The sequence below is a fragment of the Recurvomyces mirabilis genome (assembly GCF_035927965.1).
Source record: "Recurvomyces mirabilis strain CCFEE 5264 chromosome Unknown scaffold_18, whole genome shotgun sequence".
Taxonomy (NCBI): domain Eukaryota; kingdom Fungi; phylum Ascomycota; class Dothideomycetes; order Mycosphaerellales; family Teratosphaeriaceae; genus Recurvomyces; species Recurvomyces mirabilis.
In genome coordinates, this window is record NW_027041952.1 from 294,087 (window position 1) to 320,885 (window position 26,799).

Below are 26,799 nucleotides of genomic sequence, written 5' to 3' on the forward strand. Positions count from 1 at the left end.
AATTGATATGATATATGGACGCAGTGACGAGGGAGGAATACTGAGGATATACGAATTGCATGAATTGCATGTGAATGCACAGCGGAGCCCTTCCGGCCCCACGATCGCGCACACACACACGGGCAAGTCGTGTCGGAGGGGTTTGTTGACAAAAGTAAACACAACGATGACCATCACAGTAGAGTAAAGACATGACCACAATGGACCCCCAAACCGCCGTCCAGACTCTTGACACCCACACGACTACTCTGACAATCCTCCATCTCACCCATCCCCTCCTCCACCCCAACCCCTCCACAAAACCCCACACCCGCACCTCCGCCGCCTCCGACACGTCGAACCAAGCAACCCCAACCCCGGCCCTGCTCGCAGCAGATCTAGCGCATTATCGTGACCTCTTCACCAAACTCCGCTTCTCCTACGTCGAACAAGTGACCAAGGAGAGGTTTCTTCGGAGCTTGGTCTCGAATCCACCCGAGTCCTCCAGTGCGGAGGAGAATGCAGCGTTGGAGGAGAAGTTGAGGGGAGATAAGGCGGCATTGAAGGAGAGGAAGGAGGAAGCGAGGGGGTTGATCCAGGAGTTGGAGGAGCAAGGGAGGAGTCTGGTGGGAAGATGGGAAGGTGTACGGGAGAGGAGGGTGGAGTTGGAAGCATTACCGACGGAGATAGAGCTGTTAGAGGAGCAAATACAAGACCTGATAGCAAAACAAGAACCACAGCACAGCAATCCAGAACTCGCACTCCCGCTCCAACCAACACAAGACCTCCTCCGACAACGAGAGGTCGAGCTCGAGGCGATCGATGCACAGATCGCCGCTCTCCGACGAGATGGCCCGGCTAGAAAGCAAGAGGTAGAGGGTCTACGGGACGAACTACCGGCTTTGCAGGCGAGGAAATTTCAAGTGGTGGCGGAGGCACGGGAGGCGAGGAGACGGCGGCAGGAGGGTGCGAGTGCGATTGAAGGGGATGAGATGGAGGAGAGGGGACGGTGGCTCAGGGGTGTGGAGGCCGGGTTGAGGGGGATGCTTGAGGTGTAGGTCGTATGATTTTGGGGTGGATGCTTGGGATTGAGGGCTTGGGGTGGATGGAGTGAGTGGGGATTTTGGTGTGAGGAGACGCATGGAGGTATTATGGGAGTATGATTGATACCCATAGTGATTTATGCCCGGGTTGGGAAGTGTATTGTATGGAGGGGGATTTCTAGTTTGCATCAAGGGCCAGTCGTCCACATTCTTCGTGAGTCCAGGACTTTTTCACTGGTGCTCTGTCTCTTGTATACGTTCGACAGCATGTGCAGACTCCCTGCGCCTGATCGCTACCTTGACAGATCTTGCCGACCAAATCAGCACTACCAGCCCGGACGACCCGTCGCCCTCCTTTCCCATCCTGATCTCATCTCAATCAGCCCCTCGCCACCAGAGGTCCTGCGTCTTCTCCTGCACCACATTCATCCACGCTCCCACTTTCACCCATGAAAACTCCGCACCACCCTGGCCTGACGACCGTGTATACTCCACCCATCAATCAGATCCGCCATCGCTTGCTCGATCGTCTGCACGCAGAGACCGCCTTCGACGAAGGGCTCGACGATGCGTACATAGGCTGCCACGATATGTGGGTTGAAGTCCTTAGCACGAGAGAGCTCACGGGCTGTAGGGTAAGTGTTCTGCTCTCCATTCTCGTTCCCCGCAATGGTGCCGATGTCTTCTCGATTCGTGCCGACAATCACAGTGCTGTTTTCGGCGCCACTGTCCTCGTCAGTATCCTGATCGCTATGGTCGTCGACAGTGCCAGCCCCACGACGGCGTGCTCGGTCTCCCGCCGCGGTCATGCCCGGGGAGCCAATCCACAACTGCACCTTCCCCTCCACCAACAAGACCTTAAAAGCACTTCCGTCCTGCTTCCTCACCTCCAGCCTAACGCGAAGACCGTCATATTCGGTGGTCTGAAAATGCAGCTCGACACTCGGCTTCAAGCAGAGAAGCAGGGAGTTCATGCTCCGGAGATTCGAATCGCCCACGCCGCGCCACCACCTCACAGCTTGCTCGATGTTGGCCTGCAAACTCCGGATCTCGAAGGCGTTGCACGAGTAGAATACACTTAGCGCTTCCTCCCTCACAGCGCGATTGACTCTCGTCAAGCTAGGCTGGAGGAGACACTGATATATACAGATGTGACCGGTAGGGAGATGCATTATCCCGTTGCTGTCGTAGAAGAGGAACATGGGATGCCAGCCACGCCCACGAGATCTCTTCTTCGCCATCAGGATGAGATTTGCCAATCGGGCGTCCCTGAGTCTAACATCGTTCACATTCGAGTAGCGGTCGACCTCGGCTTGAGTGAGGAGTTTGGCGGCGATGGCTTGTTGCAGGAACGTTGTTGGGTCGGCGCCTTGGAGTGCACTGGGAGCAGGGCAGACCACATCCTGCCACAATCCAGCGATCGACAATTTTCTGGTCGCTGCGTGCGGGGTGGTGGCGGGGAGTGAGACCACGCCAGCGTTCTCGTGGTGGTAGAGTGCGAGCTCGTAGATGCGGTCGCGAAGTTCGGCTGGGAGGTCGGTGAGAGTGAGTGGACGCTTCTCGTGGCCCGGTGAGGTGTCCTGCGCCCCAGAAATAGCCTGGTTCGTCTCTGGCATGATGTGTTGTTCGTCTGGCAAAGCGACATTGGGGAGGTTCAAGGCCAGCGCCTCAATCATCTCCTGTAGGGTCGCCATGATTGGCCTGCTCTGAGACATCACTACTGTGCCCAGCAGGTGTGCACGTCTGGGGAAGTCTATCGCAAGCTCAATTTCTGATTGAAGCCTTCTATTGCGTTGAAGAAAAGCCCAACGTGGACTAGGCGAAAAGAAGCTCTGACCAGCTTCAGCCACAAGCTTCTTGTGAAACAGGAAGGTGCGAAGGACGTTGCTTCTCGTCAGAACGGCAGGTGCAAGGGGGTGTTGCCACTTACGATGGAAAGGAGAGCTGCATATCTTCAAGCAGCCTCAAGCTGACAACCATGCACGCCCATCATGAAAGTGCCTCGTATCCAGTCTCCACACGAAACCTCAGGGAGATTCACTCACAGCTGGGGTGAGATACCGATCGTGAAGAGAGCCACGTGTCGAGTATAGTTCATGCACGCTGCCTCACTCAGCCAAGAACACATCGAGCCCGTCCACAATCTGCTTCCACCTCGTCCTCAAAATTCCGACTTCATTTTCCAGCCCACCACTAGCGACATCGTTCCCACCAAGAATCTCAAGCTTCTGCCGCGCATCATCCCTATACTTCACCAACAACGGCCGCATAAACCTCAACACAGCAGCCGTCTCATCCCGAGCAAGATCCTCACCACTACTAACAAAATACTCCCACTCATTACACGTCAGCAGCATAGCTCGCACAGCAACTTGGGTCTTGAAACAGAGTTCGTTCGAGGCGGGGAGGAGTGCATAACCACCCAGAAAGCCCGTGTCTTGCAATTGAGAGCTGACGGTTTCTGTCAAAGCCGGTAAAAGGATGTGGTCGAGGCGAATGTCATCGTCAATGTTGGGAGTGTTGGGATTGCTGGGTAGTACGAAGCCATAGTGTACGAGAAGTTTGTCGTTGGTGTGAGCGCCGTAGGTCGCTAGGACTTCTTCACCATTTTCTGAGATGTCGTGGTCAGTAAGAATAATTACGTTGTAAAAGTGCTGCTAAGTGCTCACCTTGCGATTTGTTAATACCATTTGGCGATCAATACGGGTCTTCTGTGAACAAAAGATAAAGAGAAAAGAGAAGGGTTTGACGAAGAGGGAAGTACTAACTTACCATAATCCCGTTCAGCTAAGACCTCATACCCATGCGGCCTTTGGACAATATTACAAGAAGTCCCACTCGATCCATGATTCAAGTAGTCAATGAACGGACACATGACCATACACCCAGCGCTGCCCTTCCTCGCTGGCTTCCAGTGAAATGACCGACTATTCACAATCGACCAACAGTACCGGAACTCATCCTCGTCGAAGTATCTACTAGAGTCGTGACTCGCTCGTACAGCCGCCAGATCCTTAGCGTAGTCCTCTTCCTGTCTTCGTAGGGGCTGATCAATAGAAGGAGGCAGGTGCTCTCTCAATTTCTTTGGCCACCGCATTGGTAAAGAGTGCTCGAAGTCCTCATCCGTAGGCCATGTAGCTCGCCAGACTCGTAGTCCTTCGTTCCCGTTCTGACAAGCCATCATGGCAGAGTATGCCAATTGAGCTTGCGGCGAAGCATGAGATAATTTCGCTTTCTTCAGCAGAGCAAGGTCGGGTTTGAACATGGCTTTCTCGGGCACGAAGAGCAGTCTTTCGTCCTTGGAGATCTTCTTTGTTGTTACGAGACCTAAGCCTTTGCCGGGTAGCTTTGCAGGAGCAACATTGCATATCTCGACGCCACGATTCCGAGACCAGGTGGTGAATGCTGTGTGGTGGTCCCCAATGGAGGGCATGCTGGTGACGGCCGAAAGCTTCTTCCGCTTCGTTGCGCGAGCTGGCATCTTCTAATGAGCGCACTTCAGTGTATAGGTAGCTAGATATTTGACAACATAGCGGAGCATGCGCCACGATGCATCTGTAGAGTAGTTGGTTGCATACCCTAGAAAGCACCTCTGAAGTCTGGAGTCTGGAGTCGTGGGTCACTGCGCAAGCGCGATCTGTCCCGTCACGGGGCTTCGAGATAATTCTTGACTTATGACCGAGGTTGTACACATAGTTTCTTCAAAATAACTACAACAAGCAAGGACACCATGGACACAGAAAACATCGAGTCGCTAGTCGACGATCTAACAGGCAACGTCGACGACCTCGAAGAGTCTCTCGCTCCACTGCTGAAAACCGCACTTTCCACCAGCACATCCAAACTCCCACTCCTCGACAAAGCAAAACTCTACGTCCTAGCCACCTACGCGATCAACTCAGTCCTCTTCTCCGCTCTGCGACTCAACGGTGTAGATGCTAAAACGCACCCAGTCTTCCAAGAACTGAATAGAGTGAAGGAATACTTCGCGAAGATTAAGGCTGCTGAGAGTGTAGGACAGAGGCGGACTACAACCGTCGACAAAGATGCGGCAGCAAGGTTTGTGAAACATGGGTTAGCTGGGAATGAGATGTATGATCGGGACAGGGCGGAGAGACAGGCGAGGGAACGCAATGGAGCGAAGAGGAAGTTGGAGGATCTGGCTGTGGGCACGCATACGAGATTTGATGGGGCTGCGAAGAGGATTAAAGGAAATGAGGAGACTGTGCCTATTGTGCGGTCGGAGGAGGTCAAGGAGGACGATGCTCAGGGTGGCATGGCATTGAATTCTGCTGAAGCTGAAAAGCGTGCCAGAAAAGAAGCGAAGAGGCAGCGGAGGCAGGAACGTAAGGCTGCCGAGGAGAGTGATGCTGAGACTGGCTCACCCGGCACAGCTACGGCTACGATCGCATCGAGACCGCGTGCTGGACCGAAGTCGACGAGTGAGATCTTTCAGGCTTTGCAACAGGGATCTTTGCCTGGAGTGGATGACAAGAAGCCTAAGAAGAAGAAACGGAAGTCGCGCCATGATATGGCTAAAGATCTGGAGGATAGACGGGCGGATGAGATGAAGTGAGGCTAACCACACTTCTGTTGCGAGCTTGATTTGCAGCTGAGTCCTGTGTTGCTCAATGTCTTTCACACTAGATACCCCATTTCGTCAAGCTGGCAAAAGAGGCGCAAAGAATCCCATGTATCATGTTCTTCTGTACGGGATTCACTTCTGGCGCCAAAAGCCTGACAAAACAATCCATGTGACAACAATAGCAGTAGAGCCTCACGTCCCACGTGCAAGTACTTGCAGCAGAGCTTCCGCAGCAAATCACAAGCTCGATTTCGTGCTATTGGTCGGTAATGCCGTATCATTTTTGCCGCCCACGCCTCTCGCAAGCGAAGCAGAAGCTGTAGAAGCCTCCACTCCGGCATGTGCTGCACGCCAATGCAACTTGCTGCAGCTCGCACTTCCTTGCTCCGAAGCTTGACCCGACGCTGTTGTATGAAGACCTTTGCTGCGCCGTTCTGCTCGCTTTACATAACTTCCACTATGTCAATAGAGTGAGGCTTTCGTCTTCATTGTGATTGTTCAGATCCTTGCTTCACGTGGCTTCAAAAACGCCACAGCGCGCGCCGCTCCGTGCCCGTGCCTTGACCCCAACAGCACTCCACTCGCGCGGTATCTCGCTCGAGCAAGGCGGAGGTCCAAGTGAAGTGGATTACAGTAGTATTGGAAGGAGATTTTCGACCATTGGACACTCTCGACCTTACACGGACACCATCATCGAGATCTTCTGGCTGCAACACAAAGACTTGAAGCCCTCGCTTAGCCGGATCACAAGCGCCGAGGAGCGGGAGGTGTGGCGCGGTGTGTTGTGAAAGAGCCGGTGCGACAACAACGGCGGCGAGCGTCAGAGTCACGGGATAGGGAGTGAGCAGAGGCAGCGGCAGCGGCAGCGGAACCGAGCTTCTACCAGGCATTGATACGGCAAGAGCTCGGAGCTGAGTCAACATGGCGACACAAGCGACTCAGTCGCTCAAATGTGTAGTGACGGGTGACGGTGCCGTCGGCAAGGTACGTAGCGGTAACGCTGAGGCGACGGCGATGTCAAGGCGGAGAGCTGATACAGCCACAGACTTGTCTACTCATATCGTACACCACCAATGCATTTCCCGGAGAATATATCCCGACAGTGTAAGATATCCGTTGAGCAAAGAGGGAAGGGGATGTATGAGCTGACTTGATCCCACAGCTTCGACAACTACTCGGCGAGTGTGATGGTAGACAACAAGCCCATCAGCCTCGGACTTTGGGATACGGCAGGTCAAGAAGACTACGATCGACTACGACCACTTTCTTACCCACAGACCGACGTCTTCCTCATATGTTTCTCCATCGTCAGCCCATCATCCTTCGACAACGTCAAGGCGAAGGTAGGGGTGCACCTTCATTCCATCACTCATTGACATGTTTGTATGTCACGAAGCTAATAGCATTTGCGATCACAGTGGTATCCTGAAATCGAACACCACGCTCCGGGCGTCCCTATCATACTCGTCGGCACGAAGCTCGACCTCCGAGACGATCCCGAGGTCCGCGAACAGCTGCGTCAGCGCAAGATGGGACCGATATCGTACGAAGTGGCTGTGCAGACTGCGAAGGAGATTAAGGCTGTCAAGTACATTGAGTGTTCTGCTTTGACGCAGAGGAATCTGAAGAGTGTGTTTGACGAGGCTATCAAGTAAGTTTCTTTTTCCTCTTTCTTGCTTACGCACCGTTCTGGCATTTCGGCGTGGACAGTGAAGGGCTCGGCGGGCAGGCAGGCGGTGTGAGATTGGATGTGGTGCAAGAGGATGCGGGGGAGGCATGATAGAGGTAGCATGACATGAGGGCGTCACATTGAGGACGCGAGGACGGTCTTGAGGACTGCTGGGAGAATGCGAACCTGAGATGGACAAGATGGGCGAGGTAGAAGGAGTACCATGAGTCTGCGCTAACAATTGCAACCACAGGGCCGTCATCTCACCAAAACCACCAAGCAAGCCGAAGAAGTCAAAGTGCGTGCTCTTATAGTCGACCCACACAGCATCACTCCAATCACGAAAGCAAAAGTATCCAAACTATACCATCTGCCGATCATGCACCCACTCACCCATCACTCCTGCATACCCGAGCAAAGCGAAGCGCAGTATTAGTTGTAGAAGAGACATATGAGAGAGCGAAGCCAAGTCGGCAAGGCGAAAGCACACGGAATCATTCGCCGCGGCGTTGCCAACGGCGTGAGCAGGAGTTGCCCTTCAGAACGGTTGAACACGTGCAAGGCGTCTTGTGGCGAGCAGGAGTTGCGGAGCTTCGAGGCACCATATTTACTAGGCGGATTGAGCGTTGAGCTTGCGATGCCGCCGGATGCCTTCTTCTGCTTATGATGACTTTGATACCAGGCGTCCCATAGACGAGCGATAAGATGTTCTTCAATATCTGGTTGATTCATGTTTCACCGGTGCTTCCAGACCATCTCGGGCTGAGTGCCTGGTTTGCCACTGTGTTCACGATTCTTCATCACACAGCTATACAGTCCATAAGGAGCCTAGTGCGCCTGACACAACGACGCTGTTCCTACAGGCCTGCCCAGACAGATCGAAGTGCTCTAGACCCTTACATTGCTACACCGTCCTTCCCACCATCGGAAGTTCTCAATATCAAGGGACGAACATTGGCTAGCAGCGTTTGCTCGAGAGAATCACAGAAATGGAACCCCAACCGACGGTCTTCTGCAGCAATTGCTCACAACTTGTCGTCGATGCTCCTGCGCCTCCAGTCCTAAGGACTTGGCCAACGATGCAGGATCTTGCAGATCCAGCCTTCACATGTGCGTGCTGCCGATACTTCCTCGCTCAATGTAAGCGTCTTGCGCAGAAGGTATTGGTCCGATTTTCTGGCCAGACCAAGACGCAATTGCATTCTCGTTCCATTGGCCTTGGGATCATATTCGACGACGCCATTCCTCCCGACCTCCGAATCAGTGATGTGAGCGCGCAGCTTCATCTGCCTAGTCGCCTCGCCGCCAAGACCTCAATTAGCGTGTTATCGTGCCCTCAAGAATGTAGGTGAGGGCCGACATCTTCGTGTAAGCTGAATGCTGAGCTTGTTACACATAGCCAAGAGCGCCGCCTTGCCAGCATGGCGTACGTTTCCCACGAGTATCGATGACAAATTGATGCAGATCCGAACATGGCTGGAGGTTTGCGAAAGAGATCATCCCGCGTGTCGTCCCATCGACCGCATCTCTATGCCCACGAGGCTGATCAAGCTCGATCTCAATGCTAGCACGATGGTAGCAAAGCTTGTACAGGCGGCAGAGCTCGGTGGCTCCGAGCCCACGTACACGGCCCTGAGCTATTGTTGGGGTGACACACGACCTTTTCGACTTCTCCAGGGCAACCATGAGGCGCTGACGATCGATATCCCATGGGCCGAGCTGCCTTTGACTGTAAGAGATGCTATGTGTTACACTAAAGCTCTAAACATCGGCTATATCTGGATAGATTCGCTCTGTATCATTCAGGATGATGTCAAGGACTGAGCTTTCGAAGCTGAACAGATGCTTCGTATCTATGCTGGAAGCCACCTGACTTTCCTCGCGCGGGAAGTAGCCAATGCCGATGGAGGTTAATTCAGCTTACCAGCAGACTCGTCGCCTCACTTTCACGCATTCCTGGCTTCTACTGGCACCAAAGGCATGGAAGCCGTCTACGCACATGTCTCAACACAAACGATCAAGCAACGAGGCCCACTGAGAAGTCGAGGTTGGACACTGCAGGAGGCTGTCCTCTCCCGACGCACGGTGGAAATTAAGCATCTGGAGCTGGTCTGGAATTGCCATAGCGAGGTGTTTCATGAGACCGGATTGAAGCTGGGGCCTGAAATGATCCTGCGAACGACGGAACAGCTGGCTCCGGTGCTCGGTGGATTGGCACATATCGACGCTCAAGCTGACATCAAGTGGAACCATGTCTGGTGGGAGCACATCGAAGAATATACCCGGCGACGCTTTACATACTCCCGTGACCGTATACCAGCGCTAGCAGGACTGGACGAGCTGTATCAGCGGGTCACAAAAGACGAGCCTTTTTTTTGGGTCTCTGGAAAGGTACATTGTATGAGGATTTATCCTGGATGAGACCCGACTCAAAACGCGATCGTGAGCTCGATCCTCCGCCTTCGTCACCGCTTCCATCCTGGTCGCCTTTCTCATGCCGGCAGAGCGTAGAATTCAGGCCCTGGCATTCACGTAGATGCGGTCGTGACAGTACAAACGCAATGTATGGGCATGTCGAGTCGTGTCTGACCATTATGCTGTGCCATACCTCCTGGATAGGTAGACCATTCGTGTCGAGTCCAGGATCCAGCCTGCTTATCGTGCGTGGCCCGGTCAAAATGCTACATATTGCGCAAGCTGTCGAAGCTGGGGATCGGTATACACCTTATTTCAATATAACGAAGGGGTTCTGCCTCTACGGTGTCGCCGGCGTCCGTTGGCATGCAGGAATCAATGGGACGAGGAAGGATTTCGTCCTGCCGCGACGTGGCTATGCTTGCTGATCGAGAGGACGACACCAGTGAGGCATGAAGTAAGCGTGGAGACTTTTCTTGTCTGGATAGGGTTACCACTGCGTCAAATAGCAGTGTCTATCGCCGCATTGGCCTGAGATGCCTTGGGCGGGAAAGGGACGAGGATGAGGCCGCGTCAAATGAGTGGTCATTCGATCTCACAAACTTACTAACCTTAAATCTCGCTTGAGTGGACGATGATTCTGAGCCTGGCAGGATGGAAGGAAGTGCCGCCTCTTCCTGTCACTGAGCAGATTGTGGGCTGAGCATTTACCACAATGTCTGAGATGGGTGCCCTACCGCGGGCGGCAGTAGACTCTGCACGTCTGATATATATCAGACTAGGCTCCGTCGAATTATTCCGACATCTACACCCAAGAAGCTTGTCTGTACGCCAATTGAGCGTCGACCGACTAGTCAGCTTGTTGGGTGCCTTGCTGAGGAGTGGTGGTGCTTCGCAACAGGTAGCAAGGAGTTCGGACACAAGCGTTGTATAAGGACCGTACAAAGCCTGGCCGGCCATGTAGGTTGGAGGAAAAATACTTTGTCCCAGCACATAATCGCGAGTAAGAAAAGCATAGAAAGGAGAAGCGCGATGGAGGATGAAGGCGGAGCGCTGAAGAAGGCGGAGCGCTGAAGAAGGCGGCGCGGCTGACTCCTGAGCTATGCATGGCGGCTTCTGCTGTGCCCACGATGTAGTCTCCGATGAGCATGACGGCCGAGAGGAAAAAACTAGGTATCCGAGTAGCCGTCCGAGACGCTCAGCGATTGAGCTTGGTTTCAGTTTCTCAATCCACAGCATGTATAGCTCCAGCACTTCAATGTTGCCGCTCGAGTTCTGGTATGCCGCGAAAGTCACGAAGGCTCCCATCCAGCTGAACTTGAGCTGAGACCGATCGCATACTGGCCATGTCATCGTGTAACAAGATCTGCGATGTCGCAATGAAAGTCGAGGATGAAGGAGAGCCAAGGCACAAGGGCCCCATCGCCCCACATCGTTCCGTGCCTCCCTTCCTGAGCCGCTCGTCAGCAAACATTCACTTGACTGCACGCTCTCTGTGTCTTTCATCATCCTGCACTCAACGTCGATTCCCGCCACTGTCTTTGGGACACGGTATCATAGTGGACGCTGATCTTCCGATTCGGTATACGAGGACAAGTACATCGCATGTCCACGACATCAAGATCATGGGTCGCTTAGATGCGCGCATGATGCATCGACAGGGATCTTCTCGTTTGTCGCATCGGCCATCAAGCACGAAGTCATGGTCTTGCCTTCGCGCAAGACGAGAGCAGGATCGCCCTCAGAGCATATCACGAACTCCCGACGTCGAGGCCAGCGCAATATGGTTGCGTTGCGTTACTGCGCTGTATTGTCCTATTGCAACAGCCTCATACATGCATAGTCTGTTTTCGATCGCACGATCGCTTTGTACGCGAGCCCTACGAGCATGGCGGAAGGATTTGATCTTTTTTCTGGCCCCAATATTCCTGGTTGTGCTGCAGACACATCGACGCCCCAGTCACGCTATGTATAAAATGACCGACTTCCTACCTTGCTGGGTACCGTGTGACTGCCATGTTAGCATCCTCTTCCAATACGAAGCATTGATCAACAATGAGAGGCTCACTGTCTGCCAAATGGCCTGTACTAATCCAAGGACGGGATGAGAAGTCGAGACATGGAGCATACTGTGAGCTCATCAGCACTCATTGGACGAAATCAGAGCCGTACGCATGCTGACCGTTGGGCGCAGGGCGAAGCACTCTACGCAAGGGTATGGCCGCCGTGTGCATAGTCCTGATCATCAACATTGCGATCCTTGGCTGGGTAGTCCAGAAAGATCACGAAGATGGCATCACGGTGATCTATGAAGGCTCAAACAAAGACGCCGGCACAGTCTGTAAGTTGATAGATCTGTGGAGCGACGAGGTACCGGCCTACCTGATCTTCATGACGCTGACATACAAGTAGTCTTCTGCACGCACCTTGTTATAAACATATTCAGTTTCCTGCTGTTGTCAACCTGCAGCGCCTGCATGCAGTGTCTGTCATCGTCGACTCGAAAAGAAGTTGACGCGGTGCATGCGAAAAACGATTGGCTCAACATAGGTGTGACCGGTGCTCGGAATTTGTTTCGCATCGATATATGGCGTGGCATACTATCGGTGTGCCTGGCCCTGAGCTCTGTCCCACTGTCACTGTTCTACAACTCCGTGGTCTTCACATCCCCGGCGGCTGCCGATTACTTGGCAGTATTGGTGAGCCCGGAATTCCTAGACGGCGGAGCCTACTGCGCGAAGCCCAATGGCGATAACGGTTGGGACCACAATACGAGTCTGATTGAGACCTTGCAGAGCAATCACAACTCTCTCGGACACATGAACACAGCTGAGTGCCGAAAGGCATATGATGTCCCAGTCCAGAGCGGTTGGTCTCATGTCCTTTTGGTTTCTGACTACCACAGTCCAAACGACACTGTCATATACACCTTCTGGCAGTCGACCGCCCAAGGTCAGCCTGCATCCCCAGGCTGGATTGTGGGTGACTCAGACGATTGGGCGTTCGAAGAGCCGTTGTGTAATGGCACATTCACATATGACTGGAATGCACTCGGAGGTGGCGGAATGCCGGAAACCTGCACGAGCGATACAACTTACGACCCAAGCAACAGCCTTCAGCGCCGCCAGTTCCCAGACGATACTTTGAACACTACCGCAACCACACCAACTTCGTCTAGTACAGAGTCGCCGAGCACAACGAAATTTAGTGGAGGCTTCTGGACACCCCCTGCTGCAAGCTCTACATGGCCAGCGGGTCGGGCACAAGTGGACGTACAATATTGCTTGGCCCTGGCAAGCCCAAACCTCGCCAGCGAAGTAAACATCAGTATCACTTTCCCGGCCGTAGTTATTGCCTTCAACATCGTCAAGCTTCTGTGCTTGCTCGGTACGCTCCTGCTACCACGCTTCGATCCACTTGCCACCATAGGCGATGCTATCGCATCCTTTCTCGGTGCGGCAGATCTACATACAGAGCATCAAGGTCTACTGAACCATAGGCAGGTGACATCAAGAGAATGGCGGAAGCATAGCGCAAACCCCGGGCCAACAAAGCCTCGGAAGTGGTTGCAGCCACCGCTCATGCTATGCAGAACTGTGAGCCCTGGAAAGTGGCTGCTCAACCTCAGCATCATCGTCGTGGTCTTTGTCGGCGGACTTGCCATGCTGTATGTTGGCTTTCACTGGGGTAAATGGGATGCAGGCTTCTGAAGCGAGGGCCTGGGAGAGCCGAATCCTGCCCTTCTCATCCCGGGAACGATTGGCTGGCCTCTGCTAGGGACTGTCTTACTGGCTAACATACCACAATTGGCCATCTCTTGTGCATACTTCAGCTACAACCATTTGCTGACAACGATGCTGATGTGCAAAGAGTTCTCTCAGTACGCCGCGTTGGGAGACAATGATGTCGCCAAGGAGTCTGCGAGGACAGCAGCGAACGACAGACAGCCGTTGCGTGTCTCGGAGCCTATCAAGGGCTCAGAGCAGGTCGGGAACTGGCAGCTATCACTGCCATGGGCTTATGCTATCCCATTCACCGCCGCCATGGTGTTATTACACGAATTTGTGTCACAAGCGATCTTCGCAGTTCGTGTGGGAAGCTATAACCTGGATGGCGAACCTCGCAGCTACAATTCAGGCTGTGGGTGGTCCATAAAAGGCATCATTGCTTCTGTGGTGATCGGAGGAGCCATGATAGCCGCGTTAGGTGCGCTAGCGATATTCGGTCGGCTGAAAAGGGGCGCTCCTACTGTGGGTAGCTGCAGTGTAGCCTTGGCTGCTGCATGTCATGCACGGCCTGAGGATGCTGGGGCGGAGCTGAAGATGGTGAGCTTTGGTATGGTGGAAGAGATACAAATTGATGGGAAGAGTCTTGGGAGAGTTGGATTCGGTAGCAAGGACGTACGCGCACTTCGGGATGGCAACGAATATCTGTAAGTCTTCGTATATATGTGGACTAGCACCTAAATCATCATCACAGCACAACCAGGCCGGTAGATTAAGTCCGGTCGCATGAATATGAGCCGTAAAGCCGGTTCACTATCTCGAGGATTTGCGCGATAGCCCAGCCGCGTTCACAAGGGCAGCTGCAGGTACGCGTGGAGCTCTGACCATTTGCTTGCCATCTAAACAGTAAAAGTGATCTATCATTTCAAGAGCACGAAACACTTTCCGTTACTAAGCGTCCTGGGTCGTAAGATTCCAACGTACCATTCTTCATCAATTATACTGACCACCTGAAGCAAGAGAGCTGATCGACTAGAATGGCAGACGAAGTCACTTGTGCTCATTGCAGTAAGACCAGCACTCTCAAGAAGTGCGGTCGCTGCAAGACAGTGTCGTATTGCTCGAAGGCAAGGCTGGCTGGACGACCCAAAAGTCGACTTGTCGCTTCTCCAGCGATACTGAACCGACCGCCTCAAACGACGCCGATGCTCTCTCGGTCCTCCGTGGCATGTCCGATCTAACGACCGAGCCAGACGCAGGCAGACCAATCAAAGCTTCTGTTGGGAAGGCACTCAACATATTTGAGCTCCGCCTGACAATCCTCGGCTACTTGCCAACCTCGACACTGCTGAGGGCCCAACGAGTCTGCCGATCATGGTATCATACCATTGCCCTCGACCAGAAGATGCAGCAGAGGCTGTTTCTTGCTTCCTGGGCCCGGCGAGCTTGTCTTTCCAGCAATGAAAGGTACGATGCCGCACAGCCAGCTGCAAAGTAGAGCTCCCGACTAGATGCTGATATCAATCCACAGGTAAGGAAGTACTATTAGCCATACAACCTCGTAATGAGAGGTAAGTCGAGGCCAATCAGATGGAGAAGCGCGGAACAATCGAAACTTCGACTTATCTCGTCACCGCTGCTTCAGGCTCGTCGAATGAAACGACCGCGGCCGAGATCGAGAGTACAGGCGAGCATATCGTCCTGAACCCCTTCCTCACGTCTCTCTGGTCACAGGACCCCACGAACATGACTCTTTCGCCATCAATCAAGACTCTGATCACAAACAAAACAGTATCGTGGCGCCGTATGCAACTCACGTCACCTCCAGTCCAAAGCATTAGCATGAGCGTCTGGTGAGAGTCCTTGCCACGCAGATATTCAACATGGATCGATTGCTGATGCAAATGCTTAGGTACACCAAGCCCAACGGCAAATGCAATCAACTCGTTCCATCTACAGGCAAAGTCCCAACCGGCGTGACACTAAGTCATCTGGCTGATATTTTGGCTGCTCAGCCCAAGAAGCTCACAGTGCACTGGATGCAGATCCATGGTTATGTATGGATGCACAGTGGGGCTAGCCAGCGACAGGGACGCTCTATACCGCCCTACACCGCCGCCACTTCTGTAGCCGAGTTCGTGTGCTCAGCCATGTTCGGTCCTATCATCGACGTATTAGAATTGTGTTCAGCGCCACACAGCTGGTCGACAATATCCGTCCCTGTTAAGAGCGGATGCTGCACGGCTGCTTCCTGTAACCACACCTCGTCTTAGTCTCTCAAGGGACAACATAATATCGTTCTCACGAAGCTCCGTTGCACCACCAGCGCGTATGCTCACATCACAAAACAATGCTACACCGTACAGACTGCATGTTTCAGCCCCTTTTGCCAAGCTGCGATCGGCTCTAGGGATCTGCGCATTGGCCCTGCTGCGCCGTGCTGCCCCCAAATCTACATCAATCCTTCGACCTGCTTCGTAGATGAATAGTGTTAAGCAACGGACACCTTGGCGGAGGATCAGAAGCGTAGCAAATGGCTGTGTGACTCCGCCTCTGCCCTTAGCAGGGCGTCGGGGCAACATAAATGTAAGAAGACCACCGTATCTCGCTGCTCCATAATCACTTTCACAGCAACACTAAACCACTTCATACACATCTTCGCTCGCTCAAACAGCATCTCAATCTTGGAACGGCTCCATCATGTTCTCGCAAGCTCTTCTGTTTAGTGTTTCCGCCTTGAGCGCGTCTGCGCAGCTTACAACGTGACGAAGTGCGACAGCATCGATAGAAGCAGAAACGACAGTCGCACTTCTCGCACTCGGCTCGGTGACTAGTGGTCTGGCCGGTTCCGTTGTCGCCGCCACGGCTTGTGGCGAGACGACTTATGCACTCACCTGCACAGACACGCTTGTTTGCGATGGCTACCGCCTCACAGTATGATTTGTAGAAACGACAAACATGCGGAGCAGTTGCTGACTTGTGTGTAGTTCGCCGCCACGGCAGGTCCGACAGATTACAAGATCACGTACGACACTTCTACTGCTGGCGCGACAGGCAGTGTCGCCGAGTCATGCTCGCTGGACGGCACCACCAGAGCTGTGTGCGCTGCCACCGTCTCGCTCAGTGCGGGCGGGATACATACACAGACCAAAACGACTTCGACGCTCACGGGCACCCAAATCAGCTACGCACAGTACCCCATGACGGCAGGTGCCAACTTACTAGCCAGTGGATCAGCTTCTTGCACAGTCTCATCACAGGCCGCAGCACCCACTGCTGCGTTGGACGTGTACAAGGTGTCGGTCGTACCTGCTGCGGCTGCCGCTGTCGCCGCTGCCATGATTTGAGGGATTGGTGAGGCCGTCCACCACCTATTGACCGAGGTTGTACGTGTGGGAAAGTCTGTGGCCATACTTTGAGGCCTACCTTCGGTACTTCCTGTCACACACTGTCAATTATCAACCACTTGGCCCAGATCTCGACTGCGATCGTTCAATAACGATGTTGCTGCTGGGATCGGCGATGTGTAGATGGATCGCACAGGCTTTGGATTCATTTGATGGAGTAGGACGTGATGATAGTCATGGCGGGTTGCACATTATGAGATGCGTTGCGATTTTTTAGTTAGATACCCGATCGAATGTCATACTTTGGGCGCGGACTTTTGAATCATACTACGACCGATGTAACAAGGCTTCTACACTCAAGATCATTCACACCCTAACGAGCGTTCTGTGTCCCGGTACACGCTTTGCATCCCGCATTCGTACTTCTGTGATCATAATAGACGTGATCGTACCCTATCTCGGCTCTATCATCGGCTCGAAGTGCCCTCCCTCACAATTGTGTTTTGCCTTCGTACGTGCAAAGTCGAGCGACCACAAACCCTAATACGTCCTAGCGCCTCATTAGCGCGCTTTGAGATGATGTGACCCAGGCGTTCTCCCTGTCTGTACGTCTCGCACACGCACTTTGGAACACTAATTCACCTGCCATTGTCTGGTATGGCACCCAAAGGGAAGGACTACGATACCGACTGGATCTGGTCCAGCACCAGCAACATCCACGTCGCCAATCATCGAGACTGGTTCTCCACGTTCACTCCTCTTGCCTCGACCATCTCGAGGGGCAGTGAGTCACACGTTATCGAAGGCATAGGTGAAGTCAGTCTCGATGTTCGCCTCCTGTTAGGTGCAGCAGCCAAAGCTGCGAAGAACAAGGCAATGGTCAACTCCACGATTGTCCTCCGCAATGTTCTCTACGTTCCCACGTTCAGGTGCAACGTGCTTGGAGAGCCAGTGATAGAGGACTATAGCGTCTCGATCGGTGTGAACAAGTTGTTGATGGACAAGAATACCGGCAGAGGACTGGGACTGTTGGAGAGGAATGAAGCTGGGTTGACAAAGGTAATATTGAAAGGCCAAGCGAAGGGGCAGAGCAGCTTCAAGAAGGAAGACGTCAGTGAGGTGAGTGTGAAGTGGTCTGATGAAGAGAAAAAGAAGTGGATAGAACAGAGTAAGACGTGAGTCTACAGCCGTCCAGCAGGGACATAGGGGAGGCATCCATATTCAGATCAACGCACACCATCACCGTATCTGTGCATCGCCGTTTCTGGCTGGCGTAGAGACCACCGTGGCATTGAAGGCTATCGGCACGGTTGACTGGGTGGTCTGCATGACAGCTTTACTTCACACGCCCAGGACTCACTGACCTGGATCAACCCACCAGGACCTGCAGAGGCGAAGTCAAGGATGCATGCTCGATAAGATTCTACACACAAGAATTCGTCCGAATCCTATGAGTGACTTGGAATTTCAGGGGGCAAGCAGCAGTCTCATTGGCACTTTCTACGGAACCAAGACACAAGGATGGTGGATGAGTCGCCAAGTGAATCATTTCAATGGTACGATAACTTTGATATCGTGATCAGTAAGCTGCTTTCAGATCTTTTCGGCTCTATCGTCTATATTTTATGGACCATTTCCGGCCATCATCGCCTCCCTGTCAGCACTCAGCAGTCTCTGGATAGCGGGACGACTCATGCAACGTTCCCGCCATGCGTTGAGATGACTGCGACTGGACACAAGATCTCCATATCCACACGCGAAAAGTCGCTGAATGAGTGGTATGTAATATATGTCGATGAGCGTGAAGTCCTTCCCAGCCATGTAGTCGCTTTGCTGTAAGAGCCGTTCCGCAACATCAAAGTACGATTCCAGGGATTTGACAGCCTCCGCAACGACGGCCTCGTTCGGCGGAAGACCCATCATTTTCTTGGCAAACTTCTCGAAGCCGATCTTGCCCGCCGGGTCTGTAAAGTAGAGCATCTCCACGGATTCCGCTTGATCGACCAGCGCAGTAGCCTCGATGTCGGACGCAGGGGGCAAAAGCGGGAAGCAGTATCTTTTGGTCAAGTACTTGCAGATCGCGCGGCTCTCAAAAAGTGTAAAGCCGTCCTGGAAGGTGATGGCCGGTACCTTGCCCCATGGATGACGCTCGACATGTTCTCGCGACTATATCGAAAAGTATTAGCTTCGACAGACTTCATCCTCGAGGCTGGAACGCTCTCGCTCACCTTCTGTTCTCCGGTGCGTAAGTTGATATGGACAAGTTCGTAATCAGATAAACCTCCTTCGGCCAGAGTCAAGCGAACGCGATCCGTGTTGCTCGAGCCAGCAGAGCCGTAGAGGGTGAATTCTGGCATTTTGTTAATGTGTAGACGTCCTGTGATCACCCGGGCGCTGCTGGGGAATCTGATCATATATCACCAATTCTCTGATGGCAGAAGTTTTTAGTCTGAGCAGTTGCACTATAAGCGGCCTTCACTCTGTATTTATACATATTCGAGATCTCGGCCAAGGGAGCCTTGGCTTCAGCCATACCTGGCATGGTCTCAAGGGTACGGCGATTCATATAACACCCTACCTCCGGACTGCTAGCGCAGCTCGTAAAACCAGAAGCCAACTTCCCTATTCGCTCTCGTTCTCGGGACAAAGCTACAAAGATGGAGCCGAGCCACTAATGGCTGTGATTGGTACAGCTCCGGGCGCCGGGATTTTCAGTTCGTCCGGAGGCGCCACAAACGACTATCTGCAAATGCGGATGACTGATTTATTGAGAATAAGTGATGAAAGGTGGGTCTGATTGCAGTGCGGGTGGATACACGGGTCGCAATGATTTATGTAACGATACAAGCACATGGTGGTCCAGCAACAGACTTGTATGGAGGCTAAAGAACGTGCCCTTGGCCTCAGTTATACCACTTTCGCTCAGCCGTACTAAATGTAGTGAGGAGGAGGTCCATAACCTGGTGGAGGAGGTGGACCGGGAGGTCCAGGTGGCGGTGGAGGCGGGCCGGCAGGAGGAGTAGGAGGTCCTGCTGGTTTGGTAACACTCTTTGAAGACGACGTTGCCTTGACTGTCGAAGTGGTCTTCTTGGTAGAAGTACTGGTATGCGAAGTCGAGTGGGAAGTGCTGTGTGATGTGCTGTGTGACGTGCTACTGCTGTGAGATATGCTGCTGGATGTAGGTGCAGTCGAGGTAGAAATCTTCGTTGTGCTGGTCGTGGTAGGTACAGTCGAAGTGGAGATCTTTGTCGTGCTGGTTGTAAAGGTCGTGCTGCTGGCAGTCTTGGTAGTGCTGCTATTGCTGCCACCCTGCAGGGGAACTGGGTTCTGGAGAGTCAGAAGAGCAGGCCTCCATGGCAGGTCATTGTAGTCTGCGGTCGACGGACCACGCCCCTGGATCAAGAATTGAAGATTGCAGGGATCGATCTCGAACGTCTGGTCGTTGGTGCTACGGATGAGATCACCATGGCTGATGTCATTCGACCACGTGATAGCGGTGTTTGCTTTACCTGCGAAGGGGTTGCTCTCGAGACCTGACAACTCGGTGAAGTTGCCAGCGAGGTCGGTAGCCGTAAAAGAACGGAAGTAACGACCTACGGAGCCTTCACATTCGACCATCTGTCAAAAGTGTGTCAGTAAGAAAGCATGGATTCCGACATAGTAGTGCTCCATCTTGACCTACCATAAGCCACTTCTTCTGACCTTTGAGCTTGTAGACCTGGACAGCTTCAAAAAGGTTTTCGACCGTATCGTTGAGGATGGTCTGGGAAGACGTGCCGAAGTTGCCAGGGAAGCTGCCGAGTGCCATACTGGAACGGTAAATCTGCCCGTCGTCACCAGCGAAAAACAGATATGCGTTCTCGTCGTCGGCGATGAAGGTCTGATCGATGGGACCGTAAGGTGCACCCGCAGCCGATCCGTCGAAGAGAGCTTGCTCAGGGCCCCATCTAAAAGATGCGAGTCAGCTACGAGTGCGTCCCTCATGATGGTCCTCGTTGCATCACTTACCCATTGGCATTAGTTGGGTCGCTAGAAGTCCTGTAGCTGAAGGAGTGGCCGCCCCATTGGTAACAAATCACCCAGATGCTAGCGGGTGCGAAGTAGAAGAGCGTTGGCGCGACCGTAGGGTTGTTCATCCCATTCTGGCTGGCAGTAGCCATATCCGACCAGTCCTTGAACAGGCCGAAGTTCATCGAGCTGTAGCTGCTGTTGTTGACGAGGGAGCCGTACACGAGATGAGAGCCGTTGTATGGCACGTGGGTGAAGTCTTTCAGTGAGGTCCAGTTGTGCATAGGCTGTGCCAGCGGTCCATCCGGTGTCGAAGCCCATTGTGGCGTAGCTGGGAGATCGCAGTACTGTGCTGTGATGCCAACTGCAGCAGCAGTGACGAGCAGGTTGAGCGAGGACCTCAACAACATCTTGTCGATGGTTGATGATGCAGTTCGCTGTATATTCGTGGAAGCGGAATCCGGGAAGAAGATGGTCGAGTGTACTCCATATATACCTGACTTCCATCATCCAGCAGATCAGCCATATTGACCACCTAGCCAGAGCCTTCGCCACAAATTACGGTTCACCCATTGACACTCTGCATTATTGCCTGGGTGCAGCCTGCCGACTTCCAGGGTACACATATCGCTCGACTGTTTTGCCGCTCCCATAGTCTCTCCCGCCTCGGGTGCCTGATCGTGTGTTGAGCTACTGGCTAATGTCCAGAGGTAGGCTATGATAATGTTACTGGCGGCTAAATCGAACCGCTGTTATTGTTTGTTGAATCATGCAGGTGCACAGCGATCATGCCGAGATCATGGGATTGGAAGTTAAATTTCCCCCGTTCCATCTTGATTGTGGGGTGCGAAGCGGGGAGCTCTTGGGCAGGCTGTTTATTCAAGGGCCGAGCTCTTAAGATACATGGTGCGAACATGGACGACACACGGCCCGTAGCTGCATGGAGTTCATCCATGGTTAGCACGAGTCGCGCAGATCTGATCAATTCTTCCGCCAATGATGTGGGCTTCAGCATGCAAATCGAGGTTGATCATTGAGAGCGTGAACGGAAGTACTGGGCCTTTCAGTGGTCCAAGTTGGAATGATGCTGGCGTCGGACTTTCTGTGATTCCAGAAGTAGCCAAATCGACGTCTACAGTTCCATCTTTATCACGAAACTTTTTCCGTTCGTGCTTTGGAACACGATTTATGCTTCAGAGAGGTACGGCATCGCAAGGCCACACCGAGTATACCGCGTCTTGAAACCACTGAAGATTTCATCCACGCCTTCTGTTTCCCAAGACACATTTTTCCGCCTCTTCCTTCACTCAAGATCACAAGAAACACATCCTACATCAGGGGACCGTCTAATATCGCAGGATGGTGAGGGTTGCGTACCCTAGGTCTAGCGTCATCTCCCTGGGCTCGCATAACCGTCAAATTAGTCACCACGAGCCTATGGACGTGACCAAGGTCTGTCCGGTACAGGCAGCCCATCGACAGTGGCGTCGGCAGAACGGAGTCAATGACAGCCTTTCGGCCTCACACGATTTTGATCTTGCGCGGCTCTTCTGTCAAGTCGTATTAGAGTGGCCCTCCATTCCGTGTATCATGTACAAGTGCTTCTCCAACCAGTATATACTGCCCATCGCTGGTTGGCCGAAGCACATACGGCACCTTAGCTCGAAAAATCAGCCACAACTGGTCTCCAGGGAGGAGCCTGCCGATGGCACGACCGACAATGCCCCTCGCTGTGGTAAAGAACGTATCGTTCGCGCGATCACGTGGATCTACACCTTGAGTGTAGAGCGCTCGGAATGCTTCAAATTCCCGCTCGAACAATTCTTCCACATACCTGGTTTCCTCATGCTCCCCAGCATCTTCACTACTGTGAGCAATAATGTCCTCGGTGGTAAAGTGCTCTGGCCACAGTGCCTTGAGCTGCTTTTGACATTGGAGAGCGACCTCTGTGTCAACGACATCAACCATTGAGATCAATATGTCGAGAGTCTTCTCTTCTGCTTCTACTTGAGTAGGAGTTGGCACGAAAGATACTCCTTTCAGTTCCTCGAACATACCCGCCAAGTCGTCGGCGGCGTCGGTCACTTCTCTAGGGAGAGACCATTTTGTCGACATTCTTCGTGGCTCGAGTCTTACGATCGACAGCAGTTTCCGCCAGAGTGTGATGAAGACTGGATCGCTTACGATCGTTGGTACGTTGAAGCACAATATGCGTAAGAATGGCACCAAACACTCCCATTTTCTTTGGGCAATCAATCCCTGGCACCCTTGCAATACTGCCGTCATTCCTGCTATGTCTTGCAAATACCGACTAGATGTACTCCGCGGACCTGCAGAATTATACCAGCCGAGTTGGAACATGTGATCAAGGTCACCTACTGGCCGCGCCAGAAGCATGAGCTTTCCACGATTGATACTCAGCCACGAGGATTCCGGCTCATCGTAACCAGGAAGTAGGTCAGGTAAATCTTGAGTATTCTTCATCAAAGTCCTTTGTATTGTTGTACTTACCTCGCTGACCGTCGAAAAGTCTGGCACCCAGCTAGGAAGTCTCTGGACGTAGCTGTCGTGATGCGGCTTGTCGGCCACGAGTGACAGTACAGTACGGTAGGGCAGCCAGTCTAGCAATATTGCAGTAAACCCCGTAAACACATCTTCGACAGCCATATTGTACGCTGGCACAAGAGGGATCTCGGCTTCTGGGAGGATAGCCTTGGCCATGCCGAAGAGACAATAGATCAAGTCTCTCGGATCAGTGGCCATTCTGTGAGCTTGACCTAATTGCCACTCCATTAAGGCTAGTGATAACGTGGTGTCGTCATGAGCACCATAGAGGACTTTGAGATCACTAGCCATGGTCGACACTTTCCAGTCTCGAATCATTGTTGCGTTGAGGCCGAGCCCGGGAAACTCTGCCCCTTCAGTCGGGGAGGTTTGGCGGGTGTCTCGATAATACTCCCCCTCGTAAACAGCAAGAGCGCTAAGTCGTCCTGCTAGGGTCGAGAATCTCCAAAATTTTATCTCGTCGTCTCCAAGCGGAACAATGCTTTTGCGGGCTAGTGCAATCTCTTGTATCATCCATGCGCGATGCGAGTACCTGAGCTAAGCGTAGAATTTGTACAATGCGGTCAAGGCCTCCCGTGGTAAAAGATACTCATTGAGGCAGTGAACGACGATACCCTCTCCTCCAGCGACCTGAGAGAAGTCCGATCGCTGCAGTGGCATATTGTCCTCAACGTAGTCTTCGATAACGTCAAGAGCGTGGCTGTGAAGCCACGCTAGATGCTTGTAGTCGTCGACATTACCTTGGCCGAACCAGACGATCACTCTCATCGCTTTCGTGTAAATGTCGCTCATTAGTAAAACATGCTTTCCCTTCTCGGACGGATCTTGCTGGTTGATACAGACGGCGTCTACCCAGAGCCACTTTGGTGAGCTTTCCGAAGCCTTGATACGGCAAAGAGCCTCGTACAAGTTTCTGCCTATACGCTGCTTGTGCCGCATATCACCGTGGACAAGCACGATAATGTCAACATCGTTTTCGGGCCCATACTGCGACTCATACTCTGGTGTCGACCATGGTGCTCCCCAAGTATAAGAAAGTGCATCGAACCCCTCTCCGTCATTATCATCATCATCATCCTCATCTGTCTGTTCCGAATCAAGTGCTTTGGCATCTCTGCTTGATGGTGTGACCTTGTCCAGATCTACTGTCCTCATGCGTAGGACGAGTCTCTCAGGCTGCAAAGGAGTCGCAGCTACTATCTCCAACATACGTGTGAACCTCCCACTCGGCAAGGCCTCATACATCCCCGACAGCTGTGATGACAAGTTGATAAGAGGCAGTCGCTTAGACCTCGCAGAGTTACATGTGCACACATGTGAACGTTCATGATGGACGATAGCACCCGAGAGATTCGTGCGGGTATGGGTGCAGCATGCAGGGAGAAGTGCCTTAGAACAGAAAAAAGAGTAAGTGTTACGATACCGGCAAAACATCGCCAACGAGGCAAGACTTTTGAAGAACGAATTTTCCGGGATAGATGCGACAAGCCTGCACCCAGGACTTTCAAGCTCGATACCGAACGAAGAGAACAAGACGTAGTCGACTAGAGTAATTCGTGACTTCGTTATGCGTAACTACCTTGCTATGCAGTGCAGTCTTTCGTTTCCTTGCCTTCGCGAAGCACTGCGAACGGTCCCCTCTGCAACGATACGATGATGCACCAAGCTCGAGGATGGTCGCAAGCGTAGCCGTAAGCACGTAATTCGAATTTTGCACGGAGGCGAGGGAAGCGCCGATGCCGTTGAGGTAGGTTTCGTAATGGTTGAAAACGTCGAGGAGAAGTTCGCGTTGGCTGGCGAGGTCGAAGTGGAGTGCGGTAGGGCCAGATTGCAGACCTTCGTAGCCGGTAGCAGGGAGACCATCGACCACGGCAAGCAGGAAGTAGACAATAGCTACTGCAGCAAAGAAGATCGACATCGCGGTCTTGATGCACGCTATAGATATCGTATAGCGTTAGGTGGTATGACGGGATGTGGTAATTGACTCGGCTGTAAGTGTGGCAATGTGGTCGCGATGTGAAACTGGAGTGTGAGAAAGAAGGTTGCAACGAGGTCGGAGTAAGGTATTTATACCCGCAACGTCCAACACTCCATTAGCAGCTGATGTCTAGGCAGCAGCGCAGCAAAGTGAATTGAAGTCCCAGTACCTGGTCGTACCATTGGTCGTATATGTGCTGGTGCTCGCCCGGTTTGGGGTGGAATCTCACTTCACTCGACGCTCCATGGTCTAACAGGCGCTAGTGCGGAGGAGAACATTCCATCACATGACCTTGAGCACGCGGTGGTGACCTAGGAAGGTGCGACGAGTCTTGAGGAAGCAGCGAATTATGGAAGTGCGGAAGACCATCGTGGTAACCTGTAGCTGGCACGATAGCCCCGAGGACTCTCAATGTCACTTCACAACCTTCACTCACACACCAGTAACAGATCCCAATCTCTCTCTCGCCTCCCCGGCAGACTTCTTAGCCTTCTTCTGGTCCCGCAACATCTTCCTAATCTCCCTCAAATCCGGCGGCATCTCGATGCCCAGCCTTGCCCTCAAGACCTCAACATCCGTTTTAAGTTCCTCCTCCCAGTAAACATTGATGACTTCCTCGGCCTTGAGACCATTGCGCAACGCCCAGGGGAGATACGTATCAAAGAACCGTTTTCGTTCTACAGGCTTCAGTCGCACGACCGCGAAAAGAGACAGCGCAGTCATTGGGAGGACAGTATTGGCAAATTCAAAGGCTTTGATGGCTAGCTCGCCTTCGATGATGACTGGCAATCCAGTAATCGCGTGCGTGAAATCGTGCGTCTCGCGGTAACGTTGCATGACATACGCTTCTTCCGGATCGTCGATATACCTCACGCTGTCCCTCGTATCAGGCGTGACGCCTTCTCGATCAAGCCATGCAGTATAAGCATAGCCAACGGAGTTCTCGGGCAGCTTTCGAAGTTTCTCTAGACTCATAGATGCACTGGTGATCCGAGGTTTGTCCTTCAAGATGCGTCGGCCGGTAGGTGATGCGAGCATGGCGTGGCGAAGACGGGTAATGAAGTATGGCTTTGAGGTTGCTTCACCAAGAGCTGCAATAAGATCGTGGCGATATGGATTCGCCAACGAGCCGAATGCCGAGCCGACAGCAAGACCAGCCCGTTCGACAAGAGTGAGCGGAACATGGCCGGGATAATTGGGTGGTGGTCTGTTTAGGATCGAGAAAGTCCTTTGGCGGAGAGGTGTCGGTAGGGCCAGAAGTCGGCAGAAGAGCTGTGGTGGCTTTGCGAGGGTCGTCATGGTACCTGGTCTAATCAAATAAATGATGCCACATACCCGCGTAGGTGATTTCTGTGTATTGGAGTGAAGATGAAGTCGTCGGCAGTCATCCCGAACCAGCTCACTTCCGGTCTAAGCTCGGACGATAGTGTGCCTAAGAAAGCTCTCTTGCATGTCATGACGCAAAGAGGTTAAGAGACCCAGAAA

The 26,799-nt window shown here is 52.8% G+C and overlaps 15 protein-coding genes across 15 annotated transcripts; 7 read left to right on the forward strand and 8 right to left on the reverse strand.

Annotated features, from left to right (window-relative positions):
- Positions 1–200: 200 nt before the first annotated feature.
- LTS14_006895 (uncharacterized protein) lies at positions 201–1,037 on the forward strand (the record flags this gene model as incomplete). The annotated part of the gene is made up of 1 exon (XM_064839588.1): positions 201–1,037. One exon carries the CDS (start codon positions 201–203, stop codon positions 1,035–1,037), a length of 837 nt encoding a protein of 278 aa, XP_064692831.1.
- Positions 1,038–1,465: 428 nt separating this feature from the next.
- LTS14_006896 (uncharacterized protein) lies at positions 1,466–2,716 on the reverse strand (the record flags this gene model as incomplete). Its single annotated transcript, XM_064839589.1, has 1 exon — positions 1,466–2,716. One exon carries the CDS (start codon positions 2,714–2,716, stop codon positions 1,466–1,468), a length of 1,251 nt encoding a protein of 416 aa, XP_064692832.1.
- A 414-nt stretch (positions 2,717–3,130) lies between these two features.
- On the reverse strand, positions 3,131–4,503 carry LTS14_006897 (uncharacterized protein; the record flags this gene model as incomplete). Its single annotated transcript, XM_064839590.1, has 2 exons — positions 3,131–3,633; positions 3,795–4,503. The coding sequence occupies 2 exons, from the start codon at positions 4,501–4,503 to the stop codon at positions 3,131–3,133; spliced, it is 1,212 nt and encodes a 403-aa protein (XP_064692833.1).
- Positions 4,504–4,752: 249 nt separating this feature from the next.
- LTS14_006898 (uncharacterized protein) lies at positions 4,753–5,598 on the forward strand (the record flags this gene model as incomplete). Its single annotated transcript, XM_064839591.1, has 2 exons — positions 4,753–5,081; positions 5,130–5,598. The coding sequence occupies 2 exons, from the start codon at positions 4,753–4,755 to the stop codon at positions 5,596–5,598; spliced, it is 798 nt and encodes a 265-aa protein (XP_064692834.1).
- A 930-nt stretch (positions 5,599–6,528) lies between these two features.
- Positions 6,529–7,262, forward strand: RAC1 (Rho GTPase protein rac1; the record flags this gene model as incomplete). The annotated part of the gene is made up of 4 exons (XM_064839592.1): positions 6,529–6,591; positions 6,653–6,711; positions 6,770–6,950; positions 7,026–7,262. 4 exons carry the CDS (start codon positions 6,529–6,531, stop codon positions 7,260–7,262), a joined length of 540 nt encoding a protein of 179 aa, XP_064692835.1.
- Positions 7,263–8,355: 1,093 nt separating this feature from the next.
- On the forward strand, positions 8,356–9,100 carry LTS14_006900 (uncharacterized protein; the record flags this gene model as incomplete). Its single annotated transcript, XM_064839593.1, has 2 exons — positions 8,356–8,620; positions 8,676–9,100. The coding sequence occupies 2 exons, from the start codon at positions 8,356–8,358 to the stop codon at positions 9,098–9,100; spliced, it is 690 nt and encodes a 229-aa protein (XP_064692836.1).
- A 2,808-nt stretch (positions 9,101–11,908) lies between these two features.
- Positions 11,909–13,401, forward strand: LTS14_006901 (uncharacterized protein; the record flags this gene model as incomplete). The annotated part of the gene is made up of 2 exons (XM_064839594.1): positions 11,909–12,032; positions 12,242–13,401. 2 exons carry the CDS (start codon positions 11,909–11,911, stop codon positions 13,399–13,401), a joined length of 1,284 nt encoding a protein of 427 aa, XP_064692837.1.
- Positions 13,402–13,545: 144 nt separating this feature from the next.
- Positions 13,546–14,127, forward strand: LTS14_006902 (uncharacterized protein; the record flags this gene model as incomplete). Its single annotated transcript, XM_064839595.1, has 1 exon — positions 13,546–14,127. One exon carries the CDS (start codon positions 13,546–13,548, stop codon positions 14,125–14,127), a length of 582 nt encoding a protein of 193 aa, XP_064692838.1.
- Positions 14,128–17,420: 3,293 nt separating this feature from the next.
- Positions 17,421–18,126, forward strand: LTS14_006903 (uncharacterized protein; the record flags this gene model as incomplete). The annotated part of the gene is given in 2 exon segments (XM_064839596.1): positions 17,421–17,931; positions 17,951–18,126. 2 exon segments carry the CDS (start codon positions 17,421–17,423, stop codon positions 18,124–18,126), a joined length of 687 nt encoding a protein of 228 aa, XP_064692839.1.
- Positions 18,127–18,386: 260 nt separating this feature from the next.
- Positions 18,387–19,120, reverse strand: LTS14_006904 (uncharacterized protein; the record flags this gene model as incomplete). Its single annotated transcript, XM_064839597.1, has 2 exons — positions 18,387–18,929; positions 18,992–19,120. 2 exons carry the CDS (start codon positions 19,118–19,120, stop codon positions 18,387–18,389), a joined length of 672 nt encoding a protein of 223 aa, XP_064692840.1.
- A 574-nt stretch (positions 19,121–19,694) lies between these two features.
- LTS14_006905 (uncharacterized protein) lies at positions 19,695–21,181 on the reverse strand (the record flags this gene model as incomplete). The annotated part of the gene is made up of 3 exons (XM_064839598.1): positions 19,695–20,381; positions 20,446–20,710; positions 20,772–21,181. 3 exons carry the CDS (start codon positions 21,179–21,181, stop codon positions 19,695–19,697), a joined length of 1,362 nt encoding a protein of 453 aa, XP_064692841.1.
- Positions 21,182–22,334: 1,153 nt separating this feature from the next.
- On the reverse strand, positions 22,335–23,627 carry LTS14_006906 (uncharacterized protein; the record flags this gene model as incomplete). Its single annotated transcript, XM_064839599.1, has 1 exon — positions 22,335–23,627. The coding sequence occupies one exon, from the start codon at positions 23,625–23,627 to the stop codon at positions 22,335–22,337; it is 1,293 nt and encodes a 430-aa protein (XP_064692842.1).
- A 246-nt stretch (positions 23,628–23,873) lies between these two features.
- On the reverse strand, positions 23,874–24,581 carry LTS14_006907 (uncharacterized protein; the record flags this gene model as incomplete). Its single annotated transcript, XM_064839600.1, has 1 exon — positions 23,874–24,581. The coding sequence occupies one exon, from the start codon at positions 24,579–24,581 to the stop codon at positions 23,874–23,876; it is 708 nt and encodes a 235-aa protein (XP_064692843.1).
- Positions 24,582–24,840: 259 nt separating this feature from the next.
- On the reverse strand, positions 24,841–25,254 carry LTS14_006908 (uncharacterized protein; the record flags this gene model as incomplete). The annotated part of the gene is made up of 1 exon (XM_064839601.1): positions 24,841–25,254. The coding sequence occupies one exon, from the start codon at positions 25,252–25,254 to the stop codon at positions 24,841–24,843; it is 414 nt and encodes a 137-aa protein (XP_064692844.1).
- Positions 25,255–25,746: 492 nt separating this feature from the next.
- Positions 25,747–26,613, reverse strand: COQ4 (Ubiquinone biosynthesis protein; the record flags this gene model as incomplete). The annotated part of the gene is made up of 1 exon (XM_064839602.1): positions 25,747–26,613. One exon carries the CDS (start codon positions 26,611–26,613, stop codon positions 25,747–25,749), a length of 867 nt encoding a protein of 288 aa, XP_064692845.1.
- Positions 26,614–26,799: the final 186 nt, after the last annotated feature.